Genomic DNA, 13,478 nt, shown 5'->3' with positions numbered 1-13,478 from the left:
ATTGTTTCATGTAGTCATGGAAATATATAAGAAATATTCGAAACAAAAGGCTGTGTGCTTGCATTATTTTGTGTTAAATGGTTTATAAAACACTGATGACTAGTACCCCAAAAAATGTGTACACAACATATATAAGAAAAAGCTTTTTTCTTAATCTTTCGTATAATGCCGTAAGTGGTCAAAGTACCAGTTCATCCAATTACTAAAAAATAAATTACTGTCCACTCCTATAAAATGTTAAAAAACAGAATATAATTTTCTTCTTGTGTGTATATGTGTCCATTTATTCTGCTGTGGTGATGTATTTAAAAAATGAACAACATCGTGACATTTTGGACTAAAATTAGACGGCAATATTGTTAGCGTATACAACAAACTAATCGAAATAACCGTATCTTTTAAATTTCTATTTTATAGCGTTGTTTCAAAAAGAAAGAAGAGATGTGCTTTCATTTTTGTAATTCCATGGAAATTCAAGTATAATGCAAGATTTTTGTTTTAGTCACTTGCCAGGAACCCCCAAAAATAGTGAATGCAGTACATGATGGCTATGACGAATCTAGTTTGTACCCAGCCGGGCGACAAGTGACATACGAGTGTATTAAAGGGTACAGACAAAATGATGGACATCCACGTGCGATGTGTAATGGGGATGGTGAATGGGTTGGACTGAGTCAATTTGCCTGCGGTCGTAAGTAACACCTATGCACTTTTTCGTTTAATACAAATGTCTCATTTAAAGTAACCAATTTACAAACATAATTTAAAAATGAATGAAATACATGTGAGTTTGGCAATATACAAATTAAAAAAAGTAGTTAACGACAAGGAGTTACCTAAGCAAAGGTATTTCAACCGTTAACAATACTTGGATCAGTCTTCGGTTTTGTTTTGAGAAAGGCCACCATTTCAGATCTTTTCCATCGGATAGACTTTAAAATAAACTATATTTTTGATATTTTAAAGATGAAACACTGCTTATCCATGTGTAGCAATTGTATTCAGTCGCAGTTATCGGGTTGGCGTTAATCAATCTTTCGGTTTCAATTGAGTAATTTAATAATTGTGGTTGGTCTAGAATTAGCTTTGAAGATATTTCAGTTATGAATGAATTGAAGTACAATTGTGAGCAGTATGATACGACATTTATCTATTCTGAATGATGGATGAGGCCTTAATTATTTCAATATCTGTCTTTTCGGAATAAACAAAACAGTATCCCAATTGATGCAGCGGTCATATATCTTTTAATTATTATTTATGAACACGATATCACTGTTCAATTAGCAACTTATTCTATTTTTTGCATGACATTACTTGTTAACGATTTTTTTCGTCCTTGCGTTTTATTAGTTAACATTGTTGTAATGTTTTAAACTTTATCGTAGCATTGTCATTTAACGTAAACCAATCCAGACACTGCCATTATTGCCAAGGAAATCAATCAAACCTGTGTCCAGCACCAGTTTGTGTTTACTTCTCCTTTTGTATGTTGCAAATTGTACTGTTCCGTTGAATATATCCAATAGCTATTGTCATGTATGGAATTCATTAAATGTGAAGTTAAAATTTTGCGTTGGAAAAATCAATCATTTATTGAATAATTTTACTGTACAAAAAAGTAAACTCATAGGGATGAAAAAACTTGTCCCAATATTAAATAATGATGTAAGATTATACATCATACAAGGATACCATCCAGAAACAAACACAATATTTATTCTAATCTGTCTCTAAAAATGATGGCATAAACAATTATCTATACTTGGAGCATTCTTTTTCAATTCAAAGGTTTTAGACTGATGTGTTGGTGCTGATAGACGTGTATTAAGTGCAAATTTAGATATAACTTAAGGTGGCTATGGCGTCTTAATTGAAATCCATTGATTTTTTTAATAATTTGTCAAAATGAAGTATTTACCCTGTTTTTTTTCAAAAATATAATAAAAAGTATGGGTAATCGGACTTTTTTTTCTCACTCTACAGATTGTACAAAATTGTCAAAACATTTTGTATAGATTATGCATGGAAAATCCAATTTTGTGTTATAAAAAATAAACTACACCATCCAACAGGAGAGGATAGCTCTTATAACATGCTTTCAGATAAGAAAATGAAAAAAATAGGGTCACCAAACTTTTATTACAGGAAAATTCACAACACTTTCTATTATAGAATAATTTTATCTGAATTATCTCCCCTACTAAATGAGTTATCTCCCCTTATGTTGCAAAGTCGAAAAAAATAAAACACAAATATGCTTTTTTTTCTCCTGAAAATTACAGCCGTAATTATGTTAAAACACATTGTTTTTCTATATTTATATCAAAAGTCTTGCACATGAATAACTCTACAGTTTTGCATATTTCATTTTAAAAGATCTAAACCAATTGGTATGTGCTACTTAAAAATCCAAGATGGAGGAATACACCCGTGCAACTTAATGAGGAAAATAGTTTGATCTAAACAGCTCCTAAAATATTTTTTTTAAAAGAACACGACATAACATTTTTCAAATCATATACAGTATACTATAAGACCTCTGTCGATAAGAGTCTCGAGCCTTTTGCTTATAACTGATATCAATGAATATTTGTTTTGTAATAATGCAATCTATAAATTTCGTAGTGGTGTGGTATACAATGGAGATTATAAGAAAATTAGTAGTTTTGATTTGTTTATGTTAAAGTGTGGTTATATATTATAATTGTAGCTGTAAATTGTGGTTTCCCTGTTGATATAAAAGATGGATGGAGAGAAGGGCATATGTTTGAATACCAAAATCAAGTTAAATATAACTGTAAACAAGGGTATAAACTTCATGGTGATATGATATTAACATGCGAAGCTGATGAGACATGGGCAGGTTTAGTGCCTGAGTGTATTCGTAAGTACGGTTAATGGTCAAGTTTATAAAAAAACGTATTGCGTCCTAATATAATGCAAGCAACTTTTGGTATTGCTGACGTGTACAAAAAATGTATCTGCAATTCAGTAGGATCCAAAATGTTTTCCTCACTTAAATCACTTTGCCATAAAATTTACTTATAATCAAAACTTGTCAGCAACAAACAAACAAACATGTATCTCTGAGCTTGCATTTTGGCACAATTTATCATAGTGATCTCAACACAGTTTAAATGAGTTTCAAAAGGTAAGGTAAATAAATATTGAAGAGCAGAATGAAGTTTTTCACAAGAAATTGTCACATAACAAACAACAACTTCCAAAACACTTATTTTTTTAATATGACAATATCAATGATAATTTATGACAACACAGATTGCTGACCACCTGACTAGTGATACCTCTACCAGCAGTGGCATCGACTCAGTAGTGGTGAACGAAACTCATCAGGCTTATAAATTTGTACGCCAGACGCGTGTCGTATACAAAAGACCGATCAGTGATGCTCGAATCAAAACAGTCATATAAAATAGGATGTTGAAATGCACCGAGGTCATAAAGTTCAAAAGATTTTCTCAATCGAGTAAGAGTCTTTTTCTATTTGTACGAATTGTGACTCAATCAAGAATGTCAAAACAGGGGAAAAACTTAACAGTTCAGAGGATTATTCCTGTGTGTAAGGTCTAATTTTATGATACTATGATCTAACCAGGCCGCCACATATGCATTTCGCTGATTTGTTTGAACTTAATTCAGAAAATCATTTTGTTAACCCTAACGTGTGTATGCGTTTATAAATATTATATCACACTGAATAAATTCTATGAATATGAAACTTTTTATTATGTACACAAGGGTTAATGAATGTCATTATTTTAAGACTTTTGAAAATATACTTATTTAAATTGATTGATGCTCGTTATTGGACAAAGTCCATCGTCTGAATGAAACGATGTAGAAATAAGGTAAGAATCTAAGTTGAAATGAAAATGTTATTTTAATAGCATTTGCTTGGCAGTATTTAAAAAAGCGTTGATTGGTTTTATTATAAACATTGCTGAACATAATTGGAATTTATTTTTTTACATTTAATATACGTTTTGTAGCAAAAAAGTTTCTTCCAGCTAACCGTATGTATACGAACAAAACATGAAAAGAATGTTGTAAATTTTTGCACTTACTTAATAACCCATTATATGTTCCAGCCGTTGAATGTCCACATCTTAACTTACCTCGCTATGGTACTATTATTGGATCCGGAAATGCTTATGGTACAGTTTTAAGCTTTGAATGTATGAAAGGTTTCAAACACGTGGGATCAGTAGAAAGACGATGTCAAGAAAACGGACAGTGGAGTGGAGATGATGTTACATGTTCAGGTAATGTTATTCATTTTACAGTATTTCATAAATCATATGTGAATATTAAGTAAATCTCGCTTATACAAATTAAAACTAGACAATGGTAGATAAATTATCCATTCATCTACACTATGTAACTTAAATGATCTTAAATCAATATCTTACTAAAATCTAAATCTTTAGGAAGTAAAGGGATATGAACAAAAATGTTACAGTCTTTAACAAACTGTAGTTTATATTGTGCCTTTTCCCCAAAAAAAACTTTATTTGAAGAATAGGTCACCAATTCTTTTATCAAATTACATATTGCGAATAATTGGCAATTTTTTAAGGATTATACAAACAAAAAGCATAACCATGTAAATAAAAAAGAAACTAGATAACAGAACTATGGAACGATAGCTCTTAAAAGTTATATGAAAAATTCTTGGAAAAATGGGGTCACAGTACTTTTTATCACATCTGGTTTACAAGCCATGTGAGCTTTTCTCGTCACTTTGCGTCCGCGGTCGTAGTCCGTTGTCGTACAATCTACTGACATGATCCTTATGGTATCTAGTTAAAAATATTATCCGGGGAATTCACTTATCAACAAGCATGCTGATTAAAAAATATTTCATAAAGACTCATCAATAACGGTCGAATCAATTTTTTTTATTATTAAAGCTAAATAAAGTATGAAGTTAGAGAGCACTGAGGATAAAATATGCCGAAATATTTTGACAAATACAGCTATGGTTGGCTATCATTGGAAACTCATTAGCATTCGACAAATTCAAAGTTTTGAAAACAGTTTATTTATTGACCTTAAATAAAGGCAACAGTAGTATACCTCTGTTCAAATCCACCAATCGACCGAGAGAGAAAACAAATTCGGGCTACAAACTAAAACCGAGGGAAACACATCAACTATAAGAGGAAAACAACGAAACAACAGAAACACCGAAGTGCAACAAAAAAATAAAACATAATATTGATTAGTCTTGCCAACACAGAAGTGATGCCTATTGTGCTTGTGATACTCTTGGGGACGAAATTTGGCATCGATTAATAGGTGTAAATAAAGTCAAGAATACTGTGAATATAGGCTAACTGATATTATACAAACGGTGAAACTTTGGTTTTTTAAAGTTTTTCATCGGTATAAACATAAATAAGCATTTTAGATTGGTTTTATATATTTCTTAACTTATTTAAAATTTATTTTACTTTGTAACAGAAGTCAACTGTGGATGGCCAAAACCCTTTTACAACGGATATCTTTTAGGTCAGAAAACTTCCGTTGGATCAGTTATTTTCTACAGGTAATTTTTTATTTGATCACGTAGGACTTAAAACAAACTGAGCAAATTTATATGAGAATTGTAGTAGCAAATTGACCTCAATTTAAAGTGCAAAACAAAAACACTGGTATTGCAAAATGTGAATATTTTATGCTTGCTCTGAATTGTTTCGATTGAATATGGGTCTAAATGAAGGTTGCAATTTCTTCGAGAAATTGCAGCTATCATAATATGATTAAAGTGCTTTATTTTCACCCTCACAACATGTATGCACGTTTCGGCAGTTAAGTTTATCGACAGGCTATAAGTACTCGTATAGCTACCAATGCGCTCATTTTAAAAACAGAAATGTTTTGTATTTTTATGAATTACAGTTTATGGCTAAGATCTGTCTAAATTTCATTTTATTGATGAATTCAACAACGCATTTCGACAATCAATGTCCCTGAAGTGATACACGAGGTTAAAATATTTGAAAATCTAAAGCTTATTAAGAGAATGAAGAGCTATAAACCAGAAAGAACAAAAAAAATATAGCCAAAAACTGGGCAAAAGATCAGAGCTATTGCATGAGGAAGATACATTCATTAATTATAAATTATATCAAAAATTTTGTAACAGCATATTTAAATCACACAAAATTCATATCTAAAAAAAATTTACACTGTAATAAAATCTTTGAATATTTTGTTAATCGGTACTTACAGTGATTTTGTTATCAAAAAAATAAAACATAGCTAAATATGCAGTATACTCATTGTTGGTTTAAATTTTCGTAATATATAGATGATGAGCTCTCACTAAATATATTTCAAAGTTTGTTGATTATGGGAAACGCATGATATGGTAATATTTATAAATTTACTGTTTACAAATTTTTGAATTTGTTGAAAAACTAAGGCTTTTCTACCTCAGGCATAAATTACCTTAGCTGTATTTGGCAAAACATTTAGGAATTTTGGTCCTTAATGCTCTTCAACTTCGTACTTTATTTGGCCTTTTTAACTTTTTTGGATTCGAGCGTCACTGATGAGTCTTTTGTAGACGAAACGCGCGTCTGGCGTATATACTAAATTTAGTCCCGGTATCTATGATGAGTTTGTATACATCCCATCTCACCTGAATTAAAGAATATAACAGAAAAAGTTACGTATGAGTCTTGGCTAACATCTATCAATTGACAATGGGGTTTGGTTAAGAAGTTAGAAATACGACAGAAGAGATGATTTTAAGCTTCTCAACTTTAAATTTTTATATAGCAACATTCCAGTCGCACCTGCATATGGAGTATATATATATCTCCGAGTTCAGACAATACTCCAGAACTTATATTTCCAATCAGGATTCCATAAAAGTGGGTTGCTGCTTACACGGAAGCCATTGAACCAAGGTTCCAAATGATAACGTTGAAATCATCTTTGAAAATCTTACAAACTCACTCATGATTTGTTTGACCGTTATGAGTTATCTGTTTCACAGATGACGACATATATGTTCTTATTGTCGATTCCGTAATCCCGTCCTTTTTTCTTTGATAATATTAACCAATCGAATTAGAACTATGACAATGTTTTACTTACATGAGCAACACGGCGAGTGTCAGTAGTGAAACAGGATGTGTTGACACTTCTGGAGCCTTTGAGATTGAACCAAATGGAATATCTATTTCACTAATGACAACGGATATTTTCCAATAGTCGTTATCACAATCCCGTCCTAATTTACTCCAATGTGACCTACTGAAATACATATATCACCGAAAAGACAATTAAAGATAAATAAAACACAACACATTCAATTAAAGACTGAGCAACATACTCAACCAAAAACACGTGGTAATCTCAGGTGCTCCAAAAGGTAGGTGAATCCCTCTCCACATGAAGGTAGTATATCCTTAAATGCAGTGTGATAATGGTTGCTTTTGGTTACTTAATATTGGGAATAATGTCAAGTGAAAATCACATGATAAGGAAGAAAAAAAGTATAACGTCAAAAGAAAACAGATAAAATTGAGAAAGGAAATGGGGAATTTGTCAAAGCGACAACAACCCGACCATAGAGTAGACAACAGTCGAAGGCCACCAATGAGTCTTCAATATAGCGAGAAACTCTCGCACCCGGAGGCGTCCTTCAGCTGGCCCCTTAAAAAATATGTATACTAGTACAGTGAAAATGGACGTCATACTAAACTCCGAATTATACTCAAGAAACTAAAATTAAAAATCATACAAGACTAACAAAGGCCAGAGGCTCCTGATTTGGGACAGGCGCAAAATTGCGGCGGGGTTAAACATGTTTATGAGAAATCAACCCTCCCCCTATACCTCTAGCCAGTGTAGAAAAGGAAACGCATAACAATACGCACATTAAAATTCAATTAAAGAGAATTCCGAATCCGATGTTAGAAGATGTAACAAAAGAAAATAAATAAAATGACAATAATACATAAATAACAACAGACTACTAGCAGTTAACTGACATGTCAGCTCCAGATCTCAATTAAACTGATTGAAAGATTATGTCTACATCATATGGATATCAGGCACAGTCCTTCCCGTTAGGGGTTTAGTATCATACTATCATAAAATATATGAGTACTATCATAAAATATATGAGAAGAACATAACCCGTGTCATGCCAACAACTGTTTTTTTTTTAAATAAATGTGTTTAGTTCTGATGCAAAGACCCTATAAGTGAATCAATATTGAAGCAAATTGTACAATCTTTAATGACCTGACAACAGTATCGTAACTATATCCCTTCTTAATAAGTCTGTTTAAATGTTTTGTAAGCTTTTGAGGTGAATACTGACATTTTTGTGCTTTGTAAAGAATATTACCATAAAAGATTTGATGTGAAATACCTGAACGTATAAGATGTCTGCATGTTGAGTTATATTTACGAATTATTTCCTTATACCGATGATAAAATTTAGTAAATGTTTTGACTAGTTTGTGATATCGAAAACCCTGGTGTAATAATTTTTCAGTAATAAATAAATTTCCCTCGCTAAAATCTAATACGTTGTTACATACACAAGCGAATCGTACAAGTTGAGATATATGAACACCATAAGATGGTGACAAGGGAACGTCACCAGCTAAAAATTGATAATTAACGATAGGAAATGAAAAATCATCTCTTGTATCGTAAATTTTTGTATTAAGCTTCCCGTTAATGATATAGATATCAAGATCAAGGAAAGGGCAGTGGTCATTGTTAGTATTAGCTTTATTTAAAGTAAGTTCAACAGGATATATTTGTTTAGTACACTTACTGGAGTCGTCATTATTGAGAGCCAATATATCATCCAAATATCTAAAAATATTGTTAAATTTTTGTATCAAATGTTGTTTCGATGGGTCTTTGCTAATAGATTTTATTTGTATGCATTTTATTTGATAGAAATAACATTATTTTATATACCTAGTAAATGCTCAAACTTCCTAATTAATAAATCAATATTACCACATGTCTCTGTATCATTTACAAGACAATGTAGGTTTTCATTATCCCATTTCAAATATCTTGCGATTAATTTTCAAAAGAAAATATTTTGAAATGACCTTCTACATTCGAAACTATGTATATTTTTTTCTTTTCCCCATAAACCAAATATATGAAAATAATACAAATTTGTTACTTTGAAATAACAGCAAATACAAACAAAACAATGCAATGTACCTATACTAAACATTATTGGATAAAAAAAAACAACAGCAAACCAAAACATTCTTAAATTTTATAAAATTGATCTTATCCTAAACAGATGGCCAAAAAATAGTTCATTCTCCTTTTTCAATATGAGCTAATCCATTATAAATGTAAGATGTGGTGTGATCATTAAGACTATCCAGCAGAGTCCAAATTAATCACATACAATAATACTATTTAGCAAGTATAGGTCACCATACGGCCTTCAACAAAGAGAAAAACCCATATTGTATAGTCAGTTATAAAAAGGCATGATAAAATGTGAAACAATTCAAACGGCATTATTTTCTACTAAAAGATTTGAATATGTCAAACAGCAACGACAGAATTACAGACTCTATACTAGTAAGGTATATATAAACAGCAGTGGTGTTAAACATGTCTATAACTGCTCAACTCTTTCTAAATATATATATGAATATCTTTCAGTTAACTACTATTTCACGTGTCTTCTTCAGTAATATGCTATAGATTAATATGTTTCAATTTTCTTATTATTTCTTTACAGCTGTGACGTTAGGACGAATTTTGATGGTTCATCATTTAAGTCAACATGTCTAGAAAACGGAACCTGGTCCCATCCTCCACCTCTATGCCTAGGTATTTTTAAGATTATTATATAAATATGTTATCTACTTGTGAATAATTCAACGTGTTCATATTAGAAACTAGAAACACCTCAGATAACTAGTAAATCATGAAATCTTTTTCAGGACAGTGTCTTATTCCTAGTATACCAGATGCAACTTTGAATGGACAACCGGACAAACGAGAGGGTGTTTGGGCCCGTCATGGGACTGTTTTAAATTATCAGTGTAAATCAGGATTAGTTCCTGATGACACTAGACCAGTGCGATGTAACAACGGGACGTGGACTTCTCAACCTAAATGCACACCTGGTAAGATACCAACTGATAAAAAAGTGGATCAACTGCGAGCTACTGCTTACTAATGATTCTCTTGTTTAACGTATTCGATAAGTAAACGTTGAATAGCAATGCATGTAAACAACCATCCAACGGTAATCTATGTTCACATAAATGTTGATATCAAACTGAAGAGATCTTTTGATTTGTAGATCCTCAATAATGTGACGAAAAATTCATCCATGTAAGACATTATCAGTATGCCCTAAAAAGATGAATGTGAAGCATTTAGACGAAAAATTCAACTATAGCATATAAACTAGAAGCCTCATAGCAAATTTCAGGAAACTCTTCTTTTTAGTTCTCTTTGGACAAAAGTTGATATAACTAAATATATCTATGGTTAAGTATTCGATAAACAAGACGTTGATGAGAGTTGAATCTTAACACGCATTACATTGTATTCATGACGCATTAAAGGAAGATCTAATTCGTAGATCACGAAAGACAGGGGTAAATTTTTTGCATTTTAGATCATTAATGCTCTTCAACTTTGTACTAGTTTGGCTTTATAACTATTTTAATAAGAGCGTCACTGATTAGCCTTTTGTAGACAAAACGCTTGTCTGGCGTACTAAATTATAATCCTTGTACCTTTGATAACTAAGTAAAACAGTATATTCCCTCCTAGGGAGATGAGATATAATCATCAATTTCAGTTTCTCTACTTCTTTCTTATTGTATTACCTTTCTCAAATAGTTAGTTTTACTGCATAATAATGTCTAAAGGACGGCACACATAAAACAGAGGATGAACAGTAAATGATTGTAATATTTTTTACATCGATTTCTATTTACTAGTAGAACCGAGACAATTAACTAAATGTCAATTGTTATTTAACTTTTGTTAAAATATTCTAAACTTCTGGATAAATAAAATAGCATATTGGTAACCGTTCTCTACGCTTCTAGCACCAATGGTGTTGTGCATGAGAATCTAAGATGTTATTTAAATTATATCGTTAAGAATTCAATATATCTAAAGAGTTTCGTTCGATGATACCTTCAAACTTTTGTCATTTATAGATTATAACGGTAAAACATTACTAAACATTAATAGAAGTTAACGGTTCTTTCCTAAGTCACTCGGAGTCACATTACTTTTACTCATGACTGTTTATTATCTGTGCTCATTTCAGCTGCATGTAAAGGTCCACCGCCCCACATTGATAATGGATTGAGGATATTTGAAGGATTGAAGCATACTCACAGGGCTAAATACATATGTAGGAATGGCTTTCAAATACTTGGAATTACGGACCACTCGCCCTATCTTATTTGTCTTTACGGAAGTTGGAGTGGTGGAACTCCTAAATGCAAAGAATGTGAGTATTAAAACTATGTGGCGATAAAATAAATCTTTTATAATTCTGGTACTTTTGATAACTATTTTATGCATGCAAATAAAATTAAAATATATTTGCCATTTATGATCATATTTTAATATTTTTGTGGGAACATTCCATGAAAATTTTAACCAAAAGCGCGCTTAGACATCGTCGTCGAAAACAAAAATCACTTAAATATATTGTATGGAAATGCAAGAAGAGACTTAATTAATGTAAAGAAGATTATTCAATAATTATAATAGCGAAAAGTAAAATCACAAAAATACTGAACTCAGAGGAAAATCAATTCGGAAAGTCCACAACCACAAGGCAAAATCAATATAAAATATATATACATGTATGATATAATATATGATATAATAATGTATCAAAGTAAAACACCAGAAAAGAATACGTTCAATAGAATTAACACACCGTAATGGGAATCTTCATGACAACTACCATAAGCCATATACTTATTGTTCGTCAAATTTCACAATGTAGATGATATTACAAAATACTGTTTTCGAAAAGAGTTCATGTCCCAAATACGTGTCAAGATAGAAAAACACCTTTTAAAATAAAAACGTTTAGGCAATTTATGCTTATAATTACGACCTTACATTCGTTCACTTATTTTGTTATTTGATTTTGCCATGTGATTATGGACTTTCCCAATTGATCTTCCTCTAAGTTCAGTATTTTTGTGATTTTACTTTTTACATGTAATTACATACAACAGTAGTATACCGCTGTTCAATAGCATTCGATTTAGGAAAATCAAATCAGGAAAACACTGTTACAACAGAAACACTGAACTTCAACAAAAACAAACACCAACATACATAAAAACGTAGAAAATAATTTCCATATTCCTGACTTGAAACAGGACAATTTAAAAAAATGGAGGTTGAACAAGTTTTAAAAAAATCTGTCACCATCGCCAACTCTCTCAAGAACAAAACAATGTCAGTTATTTCGTAAAAGACGACACTAAAAATTGCGTGTTAATACACTTTCCTTCATATATTTTAGTTTATTGTCCAAATCCAGCGGTTGAAGCACCACTAGAAAATGGAATAATTTACAAAAGAGTCAACAATGGCAAGTTTCAATTTCAAAAGTACATAACAACCATTAGACATGGAACAAGACTTCTTTTTATCTGTGACCCAGGTTTTATCAGAAAAGGTCCGAGTGGCGCAACATGTGTAAATGGAACATGGAGCCCAAGTATTGACAACCCTGGAACAAAATGTGAAGAACAAAATCATCCAGAGTTTCCAAAACTTTGGATGGCAGAAGAGGAAAAAAATAGTGAGATTCCTTGAAAAGCTGCAATTAGCAATTGAATTCCCTATAGCGAAGCAGACAAAGGCATATCTACACAAACACTTGCCCGAACGATTTATGTGTTGTTTAGCTAAATGTAACAATTTAAAGGCCTTAAACTTTCTACAGTGTTGTCAAAATATTGTTTTAACTGTCACGTTTAAATTTGATTATTCTTTTTCTCAGAATTTTAATCGAAATGTTTAATTGATGTTCGTGTGTTTGGTATAAATGTGTCTCGTATGAAAGGGAAACTTCATCTTGAATACTTTGTAAGCATATTTTGAGACGTCATGTGACCACTTTAAACATAAAGATGAAATTTTGCAATTATTCCAATTTCAAAACGTTTTACTTTTCCAAATATGATGTTCGTCAGACAGCATGGCGTAATTGAGATCTAACCGCTGTTTTTACTTAAAACCTATTGTACTCTATGTTTATGGTAATTATCAAAACAAATATTCAACAACCTAGAAACAATAGAATCCTTTGTGGTATTCAAATCGAGAAACTTGCTTGAAAAGCTTTGATATATTTGATGCAGACACTTGTTTTCACAATTTTAGATGCCCTTTTTGAAGGTTTTAAACTTTATATTTGGAATGCCTGCACTGTCTTATAT

At 31.5% G+C, this 13,478-nt stretch overlaps 1 protein-coding gene across 1 annotated transcript in view; it reads left to right on the top strand.

The window, feature by feature from the left end:
- LOC139513100 (protein lev-9-like) overlaps positions 1 to 13,186 on the top strand; it is a 55,209-nt gene extending 42,023 nt beyond the window's left edge. The window contains exons 6-13 of the mRNA XM_071301276.1: positions 503 to 691; positions 2,714 to 2,887; positions 4,113 to 4,286; positions 5,488 to 5,572; positions 9,776 to 9,867; positions 9,981 to 10,166; positions 11,333 to 11,518; positions 12,557 to 13,186. Coding sequence (XP_071157377.1) covers positions 503 to 691; positions 2,714 to 2,887; positions 4,113 to 4,286; positions 5,488 to 5,572; positions 9,776 to 9,867; positions 9,981 to 10,166; positions 11,333 to 11,518; positions 12,557 to 12,852 — 1,382 coding nt within the window. The 3' untranslated portion in view covers positions 12,853 to 13,186. The remainder of the gene's footprint in view (positions 1 to 502; positions 692 to 2,713; positions 2,888 to 4,112; positions 4,287 to 5,487; positions 5,573 to 9,775; positions 9,868 to 9,980; positions 10,167 to 11,332; positions 11,519 to 12,556) is intronic.
- The last annotated feature ends 292 nt before the right edge of the window (positions 13,187 to 13,478 follow it).

Source organism: Mytilus edulis, chromosome 2, assembly GCF_963676685.1.
Source record: "Mytilus edulis chromosome 2, xbMytEdul2.2, whole genome shotgun sequence".
In the NCBI taxonomy this organism is placed as follows: Eukaryota; Metazoa; Mollusca; class Bivalvia; order Mytilida; family Mytilidae; genus Mytilus; species Mytilus edulis.
The sequence above is the reverse complement of the archived record's forward strand: the minus strand, read 5'-3'. Positions and strand labels throughout refer to the sequence as shown.